Below are 21,926 nucleotides of genomic sequence, written 5' to 3' on the forward strand. Positions count from 1 at the left end.
TGCCTGCGTTTCTTAAAAGCGCGGTAAAGTTGCCAGATACAGTTCTTCAACCACGTGCGCTGAAATTTAATTTAATAACCTCCATTGACTGGAATTCTCCATAGTTTGGATCTTCAGCTCTCGAAAAGAATATTCCTATAATTCAACCTTCGATAACTTTAGCTAGATGAGAAGTCGGTCGAAATGAACACTGTGGTTCCTGAAAACATTGAATTTATTTTGAAGCAGCCGCGCATTTTTCGTTTGTGCTTCCTTGGATAACAGAACCGTGTCAAGTGCGTTAATTGACCCTCATGTTGCATTAAAACTCGGGTAGGGTACAGTACTTTGTTTCTCTTTTTTTACATAAAGCTTTCAATCCTTTTCTTGATTCAAAACTGTTACATTCTCAGCTGGACCTCTCTGTATTCTGATTGAATTTAACAAGAATGTATTTAGTATGAATGAAAATACAGTGACTACCTTTCTCCCTTATTTCCGATAATTTTCCCTCTTTCTCTGAATCGAACGTCGGATCACATATTTTTTAAAATTTTCCTTATTTATATTTATAGCGGAAATTCGCTCGTAAGAAGTCTGGAGCAAGACAGCTATTCATAGCCTCGACATCATGCACGTGTAGAATTTGGTGACCTCGTTGTCATGCAGAAAGATGGCCGCCGCGTGAAGGAATAGCGTTCTGAGTTGTTGCAGTAATCTTCTACTCACAGGATGCCGGCCATCGGAGTTATTTACCCTCCACCGGAGGTGAGAAGTATCTTTCCTTGTGTAGACAACGTTTTGTGGTCACTTGGTGGCGAGAATACGGTGAGGCATTTCCAACTTCGTCTTTCACTAATTAGACGTCACGTTGTAGGAAGACTGATCATATTGTCTCGTTGCTTTCATTTTGGAAAGATCAAACGAAATGAAAATTATGTCCTTTCAAAAAAAATCCTGTGACAGATGATAGTTTCAATGCTGCTATATAGTGTGGTGCAGAACTTCAAGTTGACGTGCATGACTACATGTAAATATATTTCAGAACGAAGCAAAGCTATTTCGTAACTGGTCGGTAATGAGAGCATTTTATTCAAAGTAGTTATATAAAATACACGTAAACCTTAACTTAAGGTTCAGATATCGTTGACAAGACTGCGAGCTTTGTTGCCAGGAACGGTGAGTAGCAACACATATGTAAAATAACAAGTATTGATCAGTATATCGACACTACGGTAACAGTAGACGTGAGAATTAAAATTATTATACTTGCATATGTGGATCATACACGTGTGTATACTGTAGTTGTAAATGTGTGACAGATAAGAGTGGAGTCTTGTTTGGTCCATAAGTATTTGATTAGCTAGATGACCATAAATAACTTTGTTATTACAAGTTTGACAAAAAAACTCCCTAAATAGAGCAACTTTTGATTTGGTGTCATATGACACTAAAGGAAAGAATCTCAAGGAGAGAAGAGAAGAGAAGAACTCCAAGTAAGAACCATACAGTCACCACACTGACCTGCTCTACTTCAAGGAAATGTGGTGATCAGCTGGCATTTGGTTTTAGTTTTGGACTAGATCAGTCGGGAGGGAGAACAAGTTTTCTTGAGTAGTCACAGAACAAAGTAAAGTAAAAAACAATGTAATACCAAATTATTTTTGACACTCAATGGAACAGCATTTGTCTCTGTGTGATTTAAATGCATCCCAACAAAGAGATATTTTACAGCACAGAGCTCTGTCTGTTCAGCAACAGTGTTCAGGGAAAAACATCATTCTAAAATGAAACTGGTATCCTTTGTGGTGATCAGAGATTGTAGATGGTAGAATTCCACGGTGGTCATGCAGAATTCTCTGTTTAACAGATCAATTCTGTGTTGGCATGTATCTGTTTAGTAGTAGATCATTGATGATTTTGAAATGTGGCCAGAACAAGAAAGTGGTTCTTACCACAGTTGCTTGTGGTGTCATCATTGATCCATTGCTGAACAGATACACGCACATGGAAACATGGAATCCATTTGTTTTATTTAAAAAAGTAAAATTTTGTCGATGGTGACATCATCTATGCAGTAGTTCAGCAACATATCATAGATAAGAACCAATTAAAATGCATGTATTCTTTAGCTTATTATATAGCTAAATTTTGATGCACTGAGTTATTTTGTTCTGCAATATGGAGAACATCCTCCAGTCACTTTTCACCATTCTAAAACCACTACATTTGATGATTTTACTGCTTTGAGAAAAGTGGATTGTGTAAGTAATTATTGTGTCACTGTTATCTATTTGTTGCAGGACCTGAATTTGAATCGCAAATCAGACAGAATGAAATAAACAATCCAAAGTTTAATTTCCTGAATCCTGGAGACCCCTACCATGCATACTTCCAACCAAAAGTTACAGAAATTAAAGAGCAGGATGACAAAGGTGAGAGATAGGAACATGATACATCAGGTCCACTTTTATAGTTTGAAAAGAAAAAGAGGATCCTAAGGATGAACAGTATGTGTTACAGGTATATTATGATATGCAGTAATGCAGAAGTAGCCATTTACAGTCTGAACTTTTCTTTGGAAGAGGGCTTGGATGATGTAGTAAGAAGAGCTGTAACATTCCATTGACATGACCCAGGTCTGATCCAGGTCTGATTTTTGGAGCAAGGGTCTCACATTGATTGAGTTTTTTTGGTCCCTGCATGTATCTTTGTTGCCAAGGGTTTTTCTGTGGATCCTTTAGTTTTTTCCTTCCAGAAGAGCCAACTCTGCCTACACTTATTTTTACCTGGAATTATTGGGACCATTTTTTTTCTACACATTGGTCCCACTGTCTTTACATTTTCTTTCTTTCTTTTTTTTTGTACAGTGTATCTATGTCTTGTGTTTATCTGTACTTCAAACTAGTTTATAAGGTTTTATCTTCTGATTGCTGCTGTAGTGTGTAGTTATCTTCTTCCCTCATTTCAAACCACACTAAGTGGAATTTCCTTTATTGGGTATTGGATATTCTATATCCATTTAATAACAAATATTTGTTTTTGCATTTTTAAACACGCAATCCGTGAAAAATAATTATTACCCCCCCAGTGATACAGTGTAGATCGATATAACAGTAATTATATTTTAACAACAGCAAAGCAAACTAGATTTGGACCTGTAATTGCTTTGGAACTTAATTTGTCATACATGTATATGTAGTTTGGTCTGCTATAATATAATTAATAAATTTTGTGATACTTTAATGCATTAAATTGATCATAAACTATTTATCAGAACTGGAGGTCATCCCAGCAGCTCCTGTTCCACAAAAGGTAGGAACATTTTTAAAGGATCTTTATGACCCTTATTGACTCTTTCACTTCTGAGATCTGAGAACAAATTCTCCAAATGAAAGCTACATAGTGTAGATCTGTTGTGGATTAATCTTGAGAATTCGTTGTTACAGCCTACTGTGTTAGTCACTTGTACAGTAAGTGGACAGTCTTGGAGTGAAACTCAATACTCAATTCTCCAAAGTTTCAATTACAAAGTTTTGAGGCTCAAGTTGGTGATTTGTAGAGCAAGTTGTGTCAACTAAATCTTTCCAGCCTCCAGATGACCAAAATGGTTGCAGCTTGGTAAAACTTGAGATGGTTATATCCATTGTCAATTTTGAAGCATGCTCAAGGAATGCATTACTGTTCACATTGACCTCATTTTAACTCTGTTTGTGTTTGGTTTCAGCCAAAACCATTGATGCAGATGCCAGTGGCAATTTCAGAGCCACCTGTACCCAAAGAACCTCCCCCTGATTTTGAATTTATGGCTGATCCACCTTCCATATCTGCATTAGATCTGTGAGTAATAAAATACCTTCATATATGCTTTTCTTTTATTTTCAGAATTCTCTGGGGTAAAATCAGTAACCTTGGATATATTTTACCTTAAATTGTTATTTACATGTATTAGTAAAGTTGAATTCAACTATAATCTGTTTATACTGAAAACCTGATGGCATGTTAAATATTTCTGTTCAGTTTGTATTGATGCAAGATACATATGCTTGTAGCCTAGCCTTCTGAAATGTTCTCCTTAAGGTACTGTTACAGTATTGGAAATTATTGAATTCTATGATAATATTAACCTGGGAATACTTTTTGATTCAACACCATATTCTATAAGCAAAAATAAGGAAAAACAGAGGAAGACAGTGTAGAGAATTGATATAGAATGATGTAGGTCTTTCATGGTAATTTCAAGTCATCATTTTTTATCCCTTTTAAACACACAGGAATATTGTAAAACTAACTGCACAGTTTGTGGCAAGGAATGGGCATCAGTCTCATGAACCGAGAGCAAGTATGTTTGCCATAATGGGCACCAATCTCATGAACCGACTTCTTGATTACTTCAATCAAAAGTTAACCTGCCTTTTTATACCCTCTTGCAAAGTTGGTAAAAACGCTTAAAAAATGTCATTTCTTTTCTCTTTCCTCTTTGCTGGTAATCTGGTTTGTGATTTTTTGCGAACTATTTATTTGTGGGCGTTGCGTATCTTACCAGTATTGTAATTTATTTCATATCATTGGCTCACTGGTCTTTTTACTTTTTGTTAATGTAGGACGACCACACCCCTTCTTATTTTACAATTAAGTTGCTGCTGTTATCTTTTTTTGACTGACGTTAAGCTTCTCGCAGAATCTCTAACTGGTGTATTTGGAATTTATGGTCCACTCCTACTGCGTAACTAAAAAGTAATTAGAAACAAACAAACGTGCAGAACGACTGTATTTCTGCAGTTAATATGATCTTTCACGCGATTTAACTTTACAAAGTAGGAGGAAGATGATAGGAATAGACTATATCTTAAGATCTTTTCTTTGTTTTATTAAAAGTTTTCACTATGCTGTTTTGTTTTCAGATTAAGGAGGTTAGCATCACAAACTTTCTCGGCATTTCACGAGAGCTTTCTGCTTCGATAGGGCGTTTTCAAAACAACAGAGTTTTTTTTTAGATCTACAACAATCTCGTCCAAGCCGTAAAAACGTTATTAACACCCATCACTTCGAAGAACGCTAATATCACGATTATCTTCTGTCAGGTACAGAAACCTCTCTTTTACACAACGGTTGAATCTTAAAAAGTCAACTCCAATTAAATGGCATTGGAGGTAGATTTTGAGCTTGGCAATGGAATAACACTCTCTAATGAATTAAGCCTTAACTAGGTCCCTATGTGACACTCTCCATAACGTTTCGGACTCTCTGTGTGTCCCACGCTCCTGATAAGGCGAGTCATTCATCAGAAAACGGAAACTAAGGGTTCTTTCCGACTGATGTTGTGACAATTTAGTCAAACTTACCTATATGATAATATTCTTTGGCCGAAATGTTAACTTTTACATGCCCTTCTCACATATATTTACCCTAAACACACCGTCAGTTTTTTTTTTTTTTTTTTTTTGTGGGGGGGGGGGGTGTTTTCCCCTTCAGTCATTTTAATTTCCTTTCTTTCAATGCAGGATATTCTCGTGGCTGACGAGCACGCGCCTCCCACATCCACTTCAGACTTCTGTAAGACTAAAAGGTCCTTTAATTTTGTGAGCCAACTGCGTGAAGATGATGTCACTGTACTAATTTTTCATTTCAATCAAGGCCAATTACTGATTTCATACATTTTTCTTACACAGGAAGAGCGAATAGATTTGATAACTGCAGTGTGCCATCTCTTTAGGGAAACTGCGTCACTCGCAGGCTCTAAGAACACATGTCATGAACCTCTCAAGTAAGTTAGTAAATAGGATGGAAGTGTGATGGAGAGCCATTGAAAGGTTGAGTAAACACTTAAGCACTTAAGGTAATTGTGGGGTCGAAATATTTTATTCGGATCTATGTAAGTGAAAAACTCTTCAAACAAGTCTTTGTCGTTTGTACCCCTCCTATTGCAAGTAATAGTGCACCATTTGCTGAACTCCATGCAAAATAATATGTATCAAACAGGGGCTGACTCAGCAGGAGTACCACATCGGACAGAATTACCAAGAAAACTCTTACGAACAGCATTGAGGTTCCGCTGAGTGAAGCTCCCATCACCTCTAATAACTGTTTTCTTTTTCATATATTTCCTTTTTCTTTTCATTAACTTAGAGTGGCTGGGGTTTCTGTGTTCTCTGGGTTATTTTCCCAACCTCCCTCCAGAAAAATGATGTTCACGACTGGAGGATTCAACCGATTCATGCAGCATCCGCAACGGCAAGACACAAAACACCAGTTAGATATCAGGTTAAACGTCAAATCACTTCGATGGCTACCAGCTTTTTCATCGAAAGAAGTTCTTCTCAACCTAACATCTGTCGTAAACACCACAAATAGTCCTAATATTTTAGACAAAGTACGTCTTGCACTACCAAGTAAACGTTACATTAGCGTATCTGAAGGCAAACTGGTGGCAAAAGATTTGGGCTGTAGAATCATTACTGAGAAGCAATAGAAAACGCTCGGTTTCGTTTATAAATCTTAAATTTATCATTTATTTGATTTTTCTGAATGCAAACTAAGGAACGAGAATAAACTATGCCGTGAAGGACAAGTGTGGAGCGAGAGAGAACACCAAGAATGAGAGTCTTGAGGGAGTAGCTTCGCTTTGACTTGTTTTGATAGAGTGAACCATTGCTTTAGTGTAAACTACTGATAATGCAATCAAGTTATAATGTTTACAATCAATCCCGCAGAAATCCAGTTGGGAAGTCAAGCTTTTTCAACCCCTTAAAAACAAAGCCAAATCTTAAGAATCTTCCCTAACTGAATTGTCTTAGTCTGAACTGTCTAAAACTGAACATTATTGAAAGAGCAAAGTCAATAATTAGAATTACATTCTGTTGTTGTTTAGGTTAAGGTCCCGTCCAGCCACAAAGAAAAAAAAATAATGAAAGCAAATGGCTGTAAACTGATTACAATTGATGGGGTGAACTTTATCATAATCTTGTTAATCAATAATAATGAAGCAATAGTAATGTCTCGTTCTTCAGTAAATAGGACGGTTCTAAGATCCTTGTCGCCGGTTTCGCGTTCGACTTGAGTAATGACGACGTTGTATTAAAAATCTGATCAGTACAATGAATACTTCAGGTGGTTTTAATGACTATTAGACTCTGTTTGACGGACTTTAGGATAAACGACTGGTGATTAAAAGTTGCATTTGAAAAACAAGCCTGTGAATCAGCTGGAGTACTTATGTGTACTCATGCATTTACACCGTTACTTTTTCTAGTTCCCCACTAAATCAGTGTGCATTCTAATAAATATCAGCTACACCCTCAACGGAAGTCCTTAAGTTCATCATGAGTTCTTCCGTTTAAGCTTTTTTCGGCACATATTATTAAACCAAATTCCCACCTTCCATGTGTGTTTTTTTTATCCAGCATCTCTGGTAATCCTTTTATAGAAACGCGCTTTCGTCAAAATCGTTACCCTGAAAAAATAGAAGCAGACGATTTCTCTGTTGCCGTCAAAAGCTTGAGGTCAGTGAAAAGGAAATACGTCATTATAGTATTGCTTTCTTTGTGTGGTAGTAAAGCGGAGATCAAGTGATCCTTAACCCTGAACTCACGCCCGAGTCAATCAAGCAAAGAGAAATCCAGGACAACTTGGAGCTGGTTCTAATGTGTATTTCAGTAGCAGCAGTGTTCGTGTCACTTGTACTCCTTACAATCATAAGGTAAAGTCTCTACAAGTGGGAGCGGTATGTTATGTCCCAATTAAACTGTGATATCTGACAAAAGAGATCGCAGATATACTTATATTCATTGATATTCATGTGATAATATTAGTACATGCACATCCGAGTTGTTGTTTTAAAGCGTAAAATCTTTCGTTCGCTTCAATTGTACCACACTAATTTACATTTTATATCTTAGGATAAAGAGTGAAAAGTTGTTTGTGCATAAAAATCTGCTGTCCATGGGCCTCGGTAACCTTGTAGGTGTTCTAGATGTGACATTCTTCAAAACTAGAGAGAAATATCTTGTAAGTTGCGGAGACACTATTTGCGCACATACAAGTTCCTATCAACCGGCTTGTTCTTACAGTTAATAAGAAAATTTTGGATGTCGCACCACTATTTTCCAACTGTTTGAAACATTTTCGGAAATCTGTGTCCGTTTTCAGCCGGCGGAAATGGTTGAACGAGTACCATGTCATCAAGGTACATCTGTGTGAGGCGAGCTTTTCAGGACCTCTGGACGTGGTTTATCTTCAACGCCTTCACTGCCAATAGCAAAATGCTGCATCTATCTCTGCGAAACCATGGTGCAAGTTCCCCATTAACTTTCACGAGCTTTTCAAGGACAGACCCTCCTGGAAAACTAATATATGACGAGTGTAGATAAAAACGTGTATGCTCCTTGAAAAGGGTCCATACCACAACCACTTCAGCATCTTAATTAGAAGGGCTGGAAAATTCCACGGCCACTTTATAAGAGCACTCAATTTTCATACAATCAGCTAACCCTGTGGTCTTAAGATTAACATAAGAAAATAAAAACATTTTTGCTGGAGAGGCTAAAGCTATCTTTTGTGACAGACCCTCTTGATCCGCCCTCACAATGCACCATCTCTGTTTTGACTTGGTGAATATATGTATGTCTTGCAGGAATCCCTCTGGTGATTGTGAGTTTGGTGGCAGCTATTGAACCGTTAAGCTATGATATGGGGAAAGTCACATTTACCGACATCACTTGTGGCTCCTTGGTTATACGAATGGGAATAAAGCGGGACAGGTTTGTCATCATTTCGCCAGCACTCAACACTGGACATCACAATTTGAAATGGTTAAAGTCATATTGTCTTGATACTTCTTAATTGAGACAGCTGGTTATTTTGTGTGCATCACCATTCCCTCCATAAAATTTACTGATCATCAATTACAGAAGAAAAATCTTTTGAAATTTGCGTTCTGATTGACGATAATTAATCGAACGACAATATTCAATATTGGTCATTTCAGACCATTTAGCATGACGTTGCTCCAGTGTCCAGTTGTCATGGAAGTTGTTTAGGGTACATGCGCAGGGTGTTTTTGTGTGACAGGGATCGTAGTTGCGATTTATCTTAGGCGACATTGAATTTTAGTCAGGTCTCGTCAGCCTGATAGAAACGGTTTTTGGACCAGTATGGGTTACGTCAGGCAGGAATAGTTAAAATAGAAGGAAGAATGAGTGCACCTCTCATGTCTCAAAAATGAGACAAATTGTATGTCTATTTGCTAACTCTCTCTCATCATAAAACACCTGATTAGATGCTGGCTCAACGGAAACCAGTGGATTTTCAAAGGGCCAGTTTTGGCCATTCTGCTGGTATTTTTTACGTTTTTTTGTGTGTCTATTCTCGGGAAATACCATTAATCCCTCAAATAACACCGCTTTTGCATTCGCTCCTTTCCCAGAGTGAGTATTTCTTTCCCTTCTCTTGTTGTTAGAGATCTGCGATCTATTCGCCGATGTCTTTGCAAGTTGAAAATCTTTTTTCACGTTTGCAACTTTTTTTTTTTTTCAGTTTGTGAGCATGTTATAGTAGAATTAGCTTTGCGCATTGATACACCTAGACGCAACGTCCCAGAATTTTTGTGGTAAGTAGTGAGAGAGTGGTTTTGACTTTTTCTTCGCAATTAATTGTCATTAACTACCAGATGTGTGGAATCAAATCTATATCCCTGACACTTGCTGTGAGCTTAAAAGCCTTGGGAAAATATTTTAGTCCCATGCCAACGATATCGTAGCCAATTTAACCCTTTACGAAAATTTCACACAAATGACTGGTAAATTAGTAATTTGTAGTAATTTGTTCTTACTACTTGATCAGTTAGTACAACATAATCTGAAAAATAGATTGGAAACAGGGATGTAATGCTTCGTTGTTGATCAATGTCCATCTTTTAAAGTCCGATTTTAGTCTTTCTGAAGTAACTTCTAAATGTCGTTAGAACATCTTAGGCATTCTCGGAAGTGTCACTTGAGCCTCTTTTTATTTTAGAGACTTTAATCAAATTAAGTGTTTTTTGTTTTGCCTCTTTTATGTTCCTAGTATTCTTTTTCCCTAGGCAAATGTTGTCATTTTTTGCAATTCTTCAGCGAGTTGTCTTTGGGAAGCTGGCCTCCAAATATACTAAAAGCAGCTTGGAAGCTTTAAACTGAGAAACATTTTTAGTTAACAGAAAATGATGATTTTTGCGCGTCGTACCTCATCTCTCTACAAAGCTTTGTGATATACGCCAGATAATAGCACAATAAAGATTCGCTTTAAATACGCTTACTGTTTCGTCGATATCGCTTTTAAAATGTTTTTTCGCTTTTTCCGTTTTCTTTATTTACTAACTAATGCATGTTGATCTACTTATCTCAGGAAAGGCCTAAAGAGTATTCTTGCTTTACTTCCTTTACTTGGTGTCACGTATTTGTTTGGATTCATACAGTTCAATGAAGCTTTGCGTTATCTCTTCATTGTGCTCAACTCAACTCAGGTTAGCTATGGAGATCCTGATTATGAATGGGTGTCTGTTTCTTAACTTATTAATCCTATCATGGAAAATTGTGATCGATTTATTAAGAATTAAATCATGTTTGATATTAAGTGGGGAAAATGTACAGAGAAAAATTGCTTTCTAATCGATATTCCTTTGAATCTTTCTTTAGGGAGTCGTGTTTTGTGTCTTTCACTGCATACTTAATGATCAGGTACATTGAGATTATTGACAAAAAACTGCTTGATAAAGGCTTGAATGCGCAAAACGCAGTGCTAGTCCATAGATCATTTGATTTAGTGTTAAATGATGCATAATGATGTTGTTTGGTATTTCCACATTTTTTTCCATAATACTCTTTGTTCGTCCCCCCCCCCACCCATCCCTAAACTGTACGTGACCACATTTTTTTTATTTTACCTCGGAGAAAGTTATCATTCAAAGCTTTAAAGGGAGTATGTCTGCTCCAGTAAAGTAGATGAATAGTGATAGTTAAGTATATCGCTAATGTTTCGATGCATTTCAAGAGGGGCCTAGGGACCTCTGTTGTAGAGGCTGACGTTTAATTAAGTGAAGACACCAGGCACCTTTTAGGAGAATACATTTATGTCATGAAACAGAAAACAGCAAGTGCAATTTTGCATTGTAAGAGGGAAGGAGGAAAAGGAGAGGAAAGAGGAGAAAGGGGAAAAGGGTCTTGCAGAAGGTAGCATGGTCGAGTGGTCAGCGTGTCGGACTTGCAATCCGCCGCTCCCGGGTTCAAGCCCCGCCCTGGCCACTACTTGGATTTGTTTCACGGTGGCCCCGAGTTACAAATCCTCGGCCATGCTTCTAATATAGCCAACTGGTTTGCCTTCGGCCAGTTGGGATTCTCAACAACGTTATTTTCAATTTGAATTATTTGTTTAAGTTGTTTCGTGGAAAACCTGTAAACTAGCTTCTAGCTAAGTGTTTCTCCACGTTAAACTGTTTATTATTGTTATTATTATGCAGTATACACGTTTGGATGCTAGTGAGCTAAGCAAGATAGGGCGAAATTTCGTAACCTATCTGCATGACAAGACTGACATATTATTATTATTATTATTATTATTATTATTATTATAATTATTATTATTGTTGCAGATGTACCATATATGATTGTTTAAGATCACAAATTGTTTAAAAAAATGAACCATAAGATTAATCGTCAGGTTACAGTTTCAAGTTCTCATTGCAAACAATAATTGAAATGCAATATAGCCCTATTCTTGCTGAAGTGAGGCCCAGGGGGTCTTGCAGCTGCAGCGCAACCTTTCTCTTCATGGAGCAGCTTCTTTTAGTTATAATTCATCATTCCTAACTCAGTCATAAAATGTCAAATTTAGAGACTCGTCAGATCCTTTCATGTTCTTAGTCACTGGTATCTTACTGTGTGAGGAGCTAATTGCATTTTACAACTGTTTTTCACAAGGTGCGAGAAGCCATTCGCAAGCTTTCTAAGAAACAGTCACTGGGTTCGAAAACGGAAACATCGATAGCTATGACTTCTGATGGCAGAATGAGAACGGGCAGGAAGTCGCAGGGCGACGAAAAGAAGGGCTGCGGTAACAAAATTTTGATTTTTGTAAAATTTGCCTAAATGCGTTGACAGAAGTAAAATAAGTCAATAGGCTTATTAACTTGGGCCTTTTGCTTTCTTTCAATGATCTGACTCTGTATTGTTCAGTTCAAAAAACGATTAAATGCCCGCCTACACCGACCGAATAAATACTCAAGAACAACATCTCTTAAAAGAAGAACATCTATTTTGTGAATTTCAGACAAGCTGATTGTACACACCCTTTACAGAGATCCTACATGACAATGACCATTTTTAATTCGTCAACAGAGGTCGTCCTAGATGAGCGGGTGGAAGAAGAGGCAATTTAACAAGTACAATGACTTATTGATCAACCTTGAGAGTGAAGGGTGTAAACTGCATAACAACTTGAATACTAACACCCATCCGTGCCGTCATGCTGCGGATAAAGCTGTGTTGCTTTGTTTATGATTTACCAGGAGGGTCTCAATGGGGTTAAGCGTTAGCCGTGAAACTGCAAAACAGTTTAGCTCTCAGGCGTAAAAACCGGCATATTTTAACCAATAGTCATAAATAAAGTTGATCGTAAAATGTTTTCCTATCTACGATGCGTCGTTTAGAAATTGTCCAAAACTTAGATCGTTACAAGTCTTGTCTTGTGGCCGACAGAAATGACTTAATATCAGCCGAAGAACAGCACGATCTCAAATCGTCCTGGTTGCCTGAGTCTTGTGGTAAAAGCAAGCGGATAACTGTGTTTTAAAACAACGAAAAATAGTCATTAAGTTTTCTTAATGATTTAAACTAATTTGTAACATCTCTGTTAACTGTTATAGGAAGAAATTAACCGTTAGTCGTAAAATGCATCACCCCACTGAGACCCTCCACTAAGGGCTAGAATAATCAAACAATGAAAGTGACAAGTAGTATCGCTTTGTAACTTTGCAATGCTTTCATAGGTATCTAGGAATGAAGATTAAATGAAGCTTTCTCGTTTTGCTAATGATTTTATTAACTTTAATGGTGGCTCAAGAAGTATCGACCTGTCATCTTTAGGAATTTAGGTCAAATTGATAATCTACCTTGAAGCCTGCGTAAATAAGACCAGCGATATGTAGTTTACTGGTGGCGAATCGGAATTCAGTTGAATCGTTATCATATTTAGCCATGTTCGGGGTTAGATAAAGGAAGCATGGAAAGTATGGGTTATTTAAACCGGTAGGAAATGCTTAACATATTCAGTGCATGTACTAACAATGCTACGCCGATTGTAAGAGATAAAAGCTCAACTATAATAGTCTTAAATTCCAGTTGTTAAAGTTGATGATCATTGGATTAGTAAAATCTGTCTTAAATGCTGAGCAACAACAGTGAACTGTTCTCTACATTTAAATATATATCTCTTTATAGCTTCACTTTGAAATCACACGTGTTCCTTGCAATCTCATTGGCTCTTATTGGTGGGATTTGTCGACGAATCTCACCATTTTTTTGCCATAAATCGCGTCTCTTTCCTAGCCAATACCATATCTTTACTTAAACGCATTAACCAATCAGATTGAAAGGTTTGTTTAAAGTAACCAATCAAATGGCAGGAAATGAAAGACAACTCTTGCAACTGTTTACCGACCAGCTCATTATTAGATCAATAAATTCTTTCTACCGACTTAATAATCCTGTATTTGAGTGATTAAATTTTGTGATTTCAAAATGAATGCGAAAAAGTGGTAATTTAACTTATGCAATTTTGGTGTGAAATCATACCTGTGATTTGAAATCAAAGTTAAGCTGTACTTTCGATTGATTTTGAAATGACGCGTACGATTTTAGATCAAATTGCACTCCAATCAGATCAGTTGCCTTTATACCTCCCGTTATTGCGGTGTGGCCTTGTCGTTGTTTCTACACGCCTCCATTTAAACCAGTTTCGAGCTGAACTGAGCCAGCCCGTCTGAATATCGCAAATACGTACATGCATGCATACATACAAACATACATGGATACATACATTTAATAGAGTTACATGTATTCGCGACTAGCCGATTCCCGCCAGGTTACATGAACTCTTTAAGTTCTAGAGAAGATCATATTTCCTTGAGTATCGTTAAGTGTACGATTTTCGTGTCTGTAAGAAAATCATTCTTAACGAGAATCTTTTGCGATTACATTCAATATATATATATGCATTAGCACACACGTGAGATGGCTTCTCCACCACTCTTTTCAGTGAAATTGGAATTTAGCAGCTTTGTGCTTCTGCTAGAAAGAAAACCGGAGGACCTGAGATTTCTTTTATCGCCCAAAATATCATTTATATCCAGAAACACAGATCCGTGTCATTGAGCAGTTCTCCATGACAAGCCAGTACGTCTAGTAAAATACCTAGCGTACGAAGATAGCCCTCGTGTCTCCAGAAGAAAGAGAAGCTACGTCGCTTTTATAGTTATCACAGTCTCTCCTGGTGGGACTTGAAGTAAATTTATGAGAATTTAAACGTCTCAGTGCATTTTTTTATTGATACGATACTTTTGGACATTCCAAAAACCGGTCCATTTCCCTTCTGGATGAATGTTATTCCAGCCTAGCTTGCTGCAATCCTTAGACAACGTAGAGTTGTCATCGAGAAGAACTGTGTACGAGCCACAAGTGAAGGCCCGGATTGATATTAAGTGTTCCTCGGTGAAAAACTTTACCACGGCCTCACCCAGGGGATTATCACTAGTCATGACGTGGAAAACCATTCCAAATTTCTTCTCGTGACAGTAAAAGCGCAGTTGTTTAAAGCTCATGTCATTTCGTAGCTGTAGTAAATTAGGTAAACTTAAAGTCTGACTATGGTCATTATAGTTTTGAAGACCCTTAAATTCGCCCCATGAACTTTCCAATCGAAGGTTTGATTCTGAGAATGAGATCATTTGAACAGCCGTCCACTCAGTAAAATAAAACAAATTATTTTAATGATTGGTTTTTGCAGTTTACAAATTGCAACAACTAAGAAATTGTTACGATGCCACAGTTCAGATTTTCTTGAAAACAATATGAAAATTAGCATTGAATATGACGATTTTGAACATCCAATTATCAAGTAATTGCTAATTGGATAATAGTAATTTCGCTGCGGATGCATATGTGCTTTGTGACAACACTTGACCACCAAAGGAATTTCAATTGTTTAATTTCTTCCATTTTTTGGAGCAAATCTGTTTTATTTGAAGATACAGTGCTTTTTGATGGAACAAAAGCTCTATTGGCTTATTAGGAAGTCGTTTACTTGGAGTTCTGCTACTCGAAATATGATCGCAGGCGTAGGACCAAAGTTGGCATTTGAACATGTGTCTTGAACTGGGCATAGTTCTTTTGCTATTGAACAGCACAGATTGAGTCAATGATCATTTGAGCTTACCTCCACTGGTTGTCATGTCACAATAAGCGATCGATGTGTTTCCTGTCATTTTGGGGTCAATAGAATATTCGCCATCACCTTTTGATGGATGGATGTGCCTGCACGAACGGTAAACAGCTCTATTTGCTATGGAAGGGAAAAATCAATTAAAAACAAGCAAAATGAAAGAAATCTCCTCAGCCGCTCATAAATTCATAGTTAGGTTATTCACAAAAAGATTGTTTGGTTACAACACTTTTAGCAATATTAAAGTTAAAACGTGAAGACGGCAATTTCTATGCCAATTGCCATGTTATATTAGATCTGTTTCGTAGAAATGACGAATTGTCTAGTAATATCGCATTTTTTAAATATCTTTAAAGGATCTCAACACTCTGATACAATGTCTGTTACTTCAAAATTCAGAGAAATAACTCTTTCTCTCATCAAACCCATGTAAGTTGAAGATGAATCTAGGATAAAAACCTAGCCTCAGTTGAAAACTTTGTCTTATTGTTCAAGTCACACTGTGAGCTCTATCAACAGTAGTTCAAACTCATACACTGTGGGTCATGGATGCAAGCCATGGGGCAGCTGGAATACTTTTCAGTATACAAAGATTTGTGAGTGTAGTTCAACGGCGCCATTCCTCTTTGAGAATTTTTTCGTTCACACAGCATACAGATGCTCTGATTATCTTCCGAAAGCAGTAGGTCCTAAATAGGATGATTTATTCAACCACTGCCATCCGTATCGCTTTAGGCGAGGAAGAAAGAGGGAACTTCGTGGACTTGGACTTGTGTATCGGCTATTTGGTAAAAGCAGGAAGAATGAGGAAAAAATCCATCAAAGGTCCAAAGGGATCGTGTGTCGCCCCTGTAAGGTTTTGGAGACACGTGCTTTCGAATACTTCTGAAATGAGGACATTTCAGGCTGTTTTTGTACAGTGTATGTTAGAAAATGTAGCAACCTAGGCTAAAGGCACAAGTACCTACACACTGAGCGGTAATGCATCATTAATTATGCGTCACGTTTTCGGAAGTGCTCGTTGTGAAGTCCGATTTCAGTAGAGAGTAAACAATGCGTCCTCAGGAGTTTAAAATTATGTTTTTTTTTTTTTAAAGATAGGTCGATCGCACGCACAGTATGATAATGTTGCGTTATCCTCAAATATCAGCTTAATACTGCTAAGCTGGAGTAAAATGACTTATTTCCATCATTTCAGGGTAAACAGGGGTTATATCTATTACACCTTTTGCTGTTTATTACGAGAAAATACGCATTCATATGGGTTAAAAGGCGAATAATTGTCTGAAAATATAATCATTAAAGACAAAAAACCGTCATTTGCGTGTAAACAAGATTCAATAACAATTTTTGCATTTTAATCAGCATTCAATAACAATTTTGGGCATTGTTATGTATTATTCGTCAAACAAAAGAGAAAAATACACTGTCATTTGCGGTAACCTTCAAGTCATTTACGCCATCTTGAAAGTCAATAGAGAAATTAAACAAACAATGTAGTGCATATAGCATTCATTTACATTTTTATCTCACTGTTTGCAATTCAATAGCATTCCTAGACAAAATTAGTATGTATAAGACAATCATTTATGCGCTTGTACAAACAATTGAGCGTTTTTTATTTTCAATATTCCCACACCGAATTTCAATTGAAAAATACCTATTCCGAAATCATTTTCCTTTGAATTTCAGTTTACCCTTCAATAATCTCTCTATTCAAACATTTTGGCCGATAGGTCTGCTTAAAGCGGTACCACTGCGCACTTTTAGCCGCAGTCACAGTGTCGATGTTTCTTTGCAGAGCTTCGAGCAGTTGCTGTGTTCGAAACTCCCCCACTGGGATTCTCCTGGCTCTGGGCTCATCTCCGTTATCCATGCGTCTTTGACTTTCCGGATACGAGATGTCAGCTTGACGCCGCTTTCAAACAGCTTATTGCCTGCTCCACGATGTTTAGGAAACGACTGTAGGGAGGAAGCATTTTAAGTTCCGCGTTTGGGGCGGGGATGACCGGGTTTTGGTGGGCCGGTGCCATGTCATACACAAAGGTCACCTCCTCATCGGGATCTAGATTTGTCCTCGCCTGTGCCAAGAAGTTATCGAAACACGCAGCATTTATTCCGCCAACAGCTGCTGAAGAAAACACAAGTCCATTGATAAGCGGAATTGCCATGGTCACGGTCAAGTTTCGTCCGCGCCGGCCGCACACTTGACGGTACGCCCTCTCTCCCTTTCGCGCTGTACCTTGGCTTCTGGCCGTCCAGATGTTGTAGCCGCATTCGTCGACAAACACACAGGTTTCTAAACCAAGTAGCGTAGTCGACTCCTTGTTCAGCACATCAAGTCTGTTTCTATCCGCAAGAAGGGGCCTCGCAAGTTTCGCTCAGAAGAGCATCCCGTCTAATGTTCTTGCCACGGTGCCGTCATGGATCTCGGATTTGAGTGGTAGTTTATCCGAGAAAGTGTAAGTAAACAGTTTTCGTTGATGATTTCCTCTAGGCAATCTCTCATCTTATCATCCACGCGCACCTTGTATCTACTTCCTCGTGATCTCTCCTGGATCCTGCCTTCTCTGATGTAGCGCGCCACAATGCCTCTTGCCTTTGATCGGTTCACTCCGAGCTAGTCCGCGACCACAAGATTACCTTCCTCCTCGTCCTCAAATCCTCTCATGATTCTCTCTCTGTGTTAGAGTAGTATTCGGTTTCTTCGAAGCGAATTAACCGGACGAACTCTACTGAATGTAAATTCAGGAAAAATCGGTGTTCATTTGAAACTCGCTTTATGCATATTGAATAGAAAAAACACTGAATTGTTTGTACAAGTGCATTAATAATTGTCTTATTCATGCTAATGCCGTCTAGTAATGCTATTGAATTGTAAACAGTGTGATAAAAATGTGAATGAATGGTTCATGCACTATATTGTTTGTGTATTGTCTCTATTGACTTTCAAGATGCTGTAAATGACTCGAATATTCGCGCAAAATGGAAGTATCTTTTTCTCTTTTGTTTGACGAATGACGCATAAGAATGCCCAAAATTGTTATTGAATGCTGATTAAATGCAAAAATCATTATTGATTCTTGTTTAACGCGTAAATGACGGTTTTTTATCTCTAATGATTGTATATTCACACGATTGTTCACCTTTTAACGCAAATGAATGCGTATTTCCTCGTAATGAACAGCAAAAGGTGTAGTTTAGAGTTTCAGGAAAAAGTTTGTTAGGACATGATTGAAACTACTATGCAAATCTAGTTTAACGGGCCTATGCCTAAATTGACCTGAATAATTGATAAAAACGCCATGGGTTGTCTCGGCACATAAAATCTCCCCAAAACTAATTTCACATTTTTTTTAGATTTCGCCTAGTCGTTAAACTATCTCGGAAATCAGTTGACGCAAACTTTGAATCACTTTTTGAAAGTAAAATATTACAAAATACAAAAAACTAGAAAACTTTTACTCAGTAACTTACAGAGACGGAAAGTTATTATTTGGTACCTTGTTTTTTATGTTACGTAACATGGAAAAATTATTCTGTCTACATGGTCAAGTCATTTAGTTTAAAGAATAAGAAAGTGTAGATCAATTCCATCATTGAGTATTAAACTGGAGACACTCAAAATTTTATTTCTAATCGTTACTTAGAATTTTGAAATTTACATAGATTCATAAGGTTGAAGATCGTAAAATGCCATAGCAGTAACAAAAAAGCCATTTTTATTTTCAACTTTCTCCCGAAAAAAAATTAAATAAAAGTCGATTCTTGCAAACAATGATTAATGAATGTTAAAGTAATCCTTCTTCTTAATATCCTGCTCTTGACGATGTTGCAGTCCTCATAGGAGTCTAAACGTCAAACCTGTGGAAGGGATTTGGCATGCAACATTGATAAATGAGACAAGAAATATAAGAGATAGAAACCAACGTTTCGGTGTATCTTGCGCCGCTATCAAGGTTACGCAATCAATGGTAAAATGCGGTTTGTGAAGAGGCTAAGTTGAAGCGAATTTGCATAAAAGAGTGCCAAGCTGATAACATGAATATTTATAACGAAGAGAATCCGACTGTAGGTATATTCAATGCTGGTTTAAGATCTTGAATACACTGCATTTCATTAACAAGGCAGTCAAAAATGTTCGTGCATTTCATGATTACATTGAAGCGTGCTAAGAAATTGTTCGGAACAGCAGTGTTATATTCTTTGGAATAATGCCTGTAAATAGATGACGCCTTTTGACGGTGTCCCTCAACGCGCGTGTGAAGGTGGCCCTTTGTGTACCCGACATAACCTGCATCGCACAGGTCACACTTGAATAGATAAGCAACGCGTTGCTGGGTTACGATGTTAGGCTTGGGCTCACGCAGGCTTAGATCTTGATTAAGCTAGCGGCTAATAAACATGGGTTGAATGGTCTTTTGCACCTTGCTGGTAAGATCTCTCAGCTGTCGGTTGATAGACACTGCAGCATCCTGATTTTTATAGAGGATTACTATCCGGATGGCGTCATCGGTATGCTGTTTAGGCTGGTCCACTGCGACTCTCGAGGTGATAAACCTGTTGATGACAACAAGAAAAACAATCACTTTCCCTTCTTTAACTACATGGATAATATATTTCAGTGCATACACATTTTTTTTTCCGGGGTGACTTAACAAAACACGAGTGGCATTTTGCTGTTTGTTAATGTTTTTTTCAACTCAAGAAGATTTTGTATTCAGACTAGCTACCTTTGAATCAGCGTACGAAGATAGCCCAAAACTCTCCTGGAGTGAGGGACACTTGTTTCTGTTAAATCACTTGGGTTAATTGCCGGCGAAATAAAAATTATTCTGCAATGGGAAACCGAACTCAATTTTTACCGCTTTTTTCCGCGTCAAATCCATGGTTTGGATAGCGTGCTTCATATTTCCGTCACATAGCCTAATTTTAACTAATTAAAACGCTTATCGATATGCTCACAATTATCTACATGGCTGACAAGTCAAGAGCTGAAATTTAGAAAGATGGTCGATCTTCGGTGGCGTTTGGCTTATTAGGGACTTTAAGAAACCACGACAGCGACGCCAAGGAAGACTTCGATTAAAAAATGAATTTCTACTCTTAGTTAGAATTTCAAAAATGGCTGCAGGAGCTTACTGTCTCATACAGCGCCACAGCTCAACTTCAGCATGACGTATAAAGTATCCCTTGAGTTCCAAATGGAAATTAAAATAATTTCGGTTTCGGTTCGCAGACGACGCAAATTTTGGCGATTTCACGTTGTTGTTTTGTATAGGACGGCTAAGAAATGTACAAAGTTTCAAAACGCACCGACTGAGCTATTGTTCTGCCAATTAGATCTCTTGTTTTTCCACGTCCTCGTTGCCGTCGCCGTCGTGGTTTCTTAAGGTCCCTATTAGGGAACTTAAGAAACGACGACGAAGGGACAACGACGACGCTTTACATCCGAGAAAGACTGGACCGAGGATTTGGTTTTCAGAGGGAAAATTTGAAGGTTAAGCGGACGGTCTTGCGGGAAGACGACGGCATCTTAAGTCATTATGAATTTTTTTTGGCTATGGCGTGCAAAGACTTACGTAATTTGTTTATAATATGCTACGACGATGGTTTCATTGATGACGGACGAAGAATTTGTTCTTCTTTACGACTTTTATTCTTCGAAAGACCTTGATTTTCCTTACGATGTTTACGCACCGTTTGACCTCGACGAGGCTGAATGTCAAAGAATCAAACAAATAATAAAAGAAATAGGTGCTAATTTAGTGCAAACGTTTCTCAGAAAAGTTTCTCGAAGTACACGGCTGTCAGTACCCTACGTTTTCTCGGATTCTTCTGCGAGGCACTAAGTAGCCACGTAAACACTACTCGCCAAATGCGCCCCTGTAAAATGAGCAAAAACTTCGAAATTCAATCTAAAACGATCTATTCGACATAAAAACGATCTATTCGACATATAAGACTCTTAGAGGCACACAGCTTCGAAAAATCAGTTGAAATCCCCTAAAAAGAGCTACAAGGACACAAGTTTTACTTACGTTTTCCCCAGAACCGCTTTCTTCTACAAATTTCGTCGTCGACGAACCGTGGACGACGAAATGACAAACAGAGACAAGCGTAGCACGTGCATTTGTTCAAATCCAACCTCCGGTCGTCGTCGTCGTCTTATTTCGTCATCGTATCTTAAGTTCCCTATAGGCGGATTCATGCTGACGTCATTGTTTACATTTTTGCTCATTTGCATACGGCTTTGCGTAAAGAAGGATGCATGTTAGGTACAAATTGACTTCAAGCAGCTAAAGAGCTAGAAAACCTTAGTACATAGTGAAATTTTTAGCTCTTTGGGTGTAATATTCAAGGAGAAATAGTCCATCAAAAACTGCAAAATTTCTGGGTGGCAAAAGCGCTAATGAGCTCATACATTCTATGTAAAATTTTGAGTTTTTAAACCCGTGTTGCACAAAAAGTATTCAATG

The 21,926-nt window shown here is 37.8% G+C and overlaps 3 protein-coding genes and 3 pseudogenes across 6 annotated transcripts in view; 2 read left to right on the plus strand and 4 right to left on the minus strand.

Moving 5' to 3' along the window:
* LOC148735277 (splicing factor 3A subunit 1-like) lies at positions 1-7,170 on the plus strand. 2 transcript variants are annotated; one of them, XR_015998361.1, is made up of 8 exons: positions 1-312; positions 555-754; positions 1,120-1,158; positions 2,283-2,414; positions 3,257-3,294; positions 3,707-3,819; positions 4,254-5,548; positions 5,652-7,170. XR_015998361.1 is itself a non-coding variant. In XM_088751898.1 (7 exons), the coding sequence occupies exons 2-7, from the start codon at positions 712-714 to the stop codon at positions 4,429-4,431; spliced, it is 543 nt and encodes a 180-aa protein (XP_088608024.1). In that variant the 5' UTR covers positions 1-312; positions 555-711; the 3' UTR covers positions 4,432-7,170. The 2 variants fall into 2 exon arrangements, 1 of the variants encoding a protein (XP_088608024.1); XM_088751898.1 differs by having other exon boundaries at positions 4,254-7,170.
* Positions 5,478-13,343, plus strand: LOC148735278 (adhesion G protein-coupled receptor E5-like). Of its 3 annotated transcripts, none has more exons than XR_015998362.1 (7): positions 5,478-5,746; positions 6,109-6,352; positions 7,533-7,678; positions 7,878-7,986; positions 8,612-8,738; positions 9,514-9,586; positions 10,360-10,477. XR_015998362.1 is itself a non-coding variant. In XM_088751899.1 (7 exons), exons 3-7 carry the CDS (start codon positions 8,668-8,670, stop codon positions 12,386-12,388), a joined length of 405 nt encoding a protein of 134 aa, XP_088608025.1. In that variant the 5' UTR covers positions 7,324-7,678; positions 7,878-7,986; positions 8,612-8,667; the 3' UTR covers positions 12,389-13,343. The 3 variants fall into 3 exon arrangements, 2 of the variants coding, with proteins under 2 accessions (XP_088608025.1, XP_088608026.1); XM_088751899.1 differs by lacking the exons at positions 5,478-5,746; positions 6,109-6,352; positions 9,514-9,586 and adding exons at positions 10,650-10,691; positions 11,931-12,063; positions 12,348-13,343 and having other exon boundaries at positions 7,324-7,678; XM_088751900.1 differs by lacking the exons at positions 5,478-5,746; positions 6,109-6,352; positions 7,878-7,986; positions 9,514-9,586 and adding exons at positions 10,650-10,691; positions 11,931-12,063; positions 12,348-13,343 and having other exon boundaries at positions 7,324-7,678.
* Positions 13,344-13,858: 515 nt separating this feature from the next.
* Positions 13,859-14,985, minus strand: LOC148735279 (uncharacterized; annotated as a pseudogene).
* Positions 14,986-16,783: 1,798 nt separating this feature from the next.
* On the minus strand, positions 16,784-18,118 carry LOC148735280 (uncharacterized; annotated as a pseudogene).
* A 1,378-nt stretch (positions 18,119-19,496) lies between these two features.
* On the minus strand, positions 19,497-21,658 carry LOC148735281 (uncharacterized; annotated as a pseudogene).
* The window catches only part of LOC148735282 (uncharacterized), an 82,044-nt gene continuing 79,996 nt past the window's right edge, over positions 19,879-21,926 (minus strand). The window contains exon 7 of the transcript XR_015998358.1: positions 19,879-20,007. The gene's annotated coding sequence lies outside the window, so the exon portion shown is untranslated. The remainder of the gene's footprint in view (positions 20,008-21,926) is intronic.

The sequence above is a fragment of the Stylophora pistillata genome, chromosome 3 (genome assembly GCF_964205215.1).
Source record: "Stylophora pistillata chromosome 3, jaStyPist1.2, whole genome shotgun sequence".
NCBI classification, from domain to species: domain Eukaryota; kingdom Metazoa; phylum Cnidaria; class Anthozoa; order Scleractinia; family Pocilloporidae; genus Stylophora; species Stylophora pistillata.

Excerpts from the sequence above, each read along its gene's own strand:
- LOC148735277 (XM_088751898.1), top strand. The coding sequence starts at position 712 with ATGCCGGCCATCGGAGTTATTTACCCTCCACCGGAGGTGAGAA. Across the intron at positions 755-1,119 it reads CCCTCCACCGGAGGTGAGAA|ATATCGTTGACAAGACTGCG; the intron begins GTATCTTTCCTT and ends CTTAAGGTTCAG. Across the intron at positions 1,159-2,282 it reads GAGCTTTGTTGCCAGGAACG|GACCTGAATTTGAATCGCAA; the intron begins GTGAGTAGCAAC and ends TATTTGTTGCAG.
- LOC148735278 (XM_088751899.1), top strand. The coding sequence starts at position 8,668 with ATGGGGAAAGTCACATTTACCGACATCACTTGTGGCTCCTTGGTTATA. Across the intron at positions 8,739-10,359 it reads ATGGGAATAAAGCGGGACAG|GAAAGGCCTAAAGAGTATTC; the intron begins GTTTGTCATCAT and ends TACTTATCTCAG. Across the intron at positions 10,478-10,649 it reads TTGTGCTCAACTCAACTCAG|GGAGTCGTGTTTTGTGTCTT; the intron begins GTTAGCTATGGA and ends ATCTTTCTTTAG.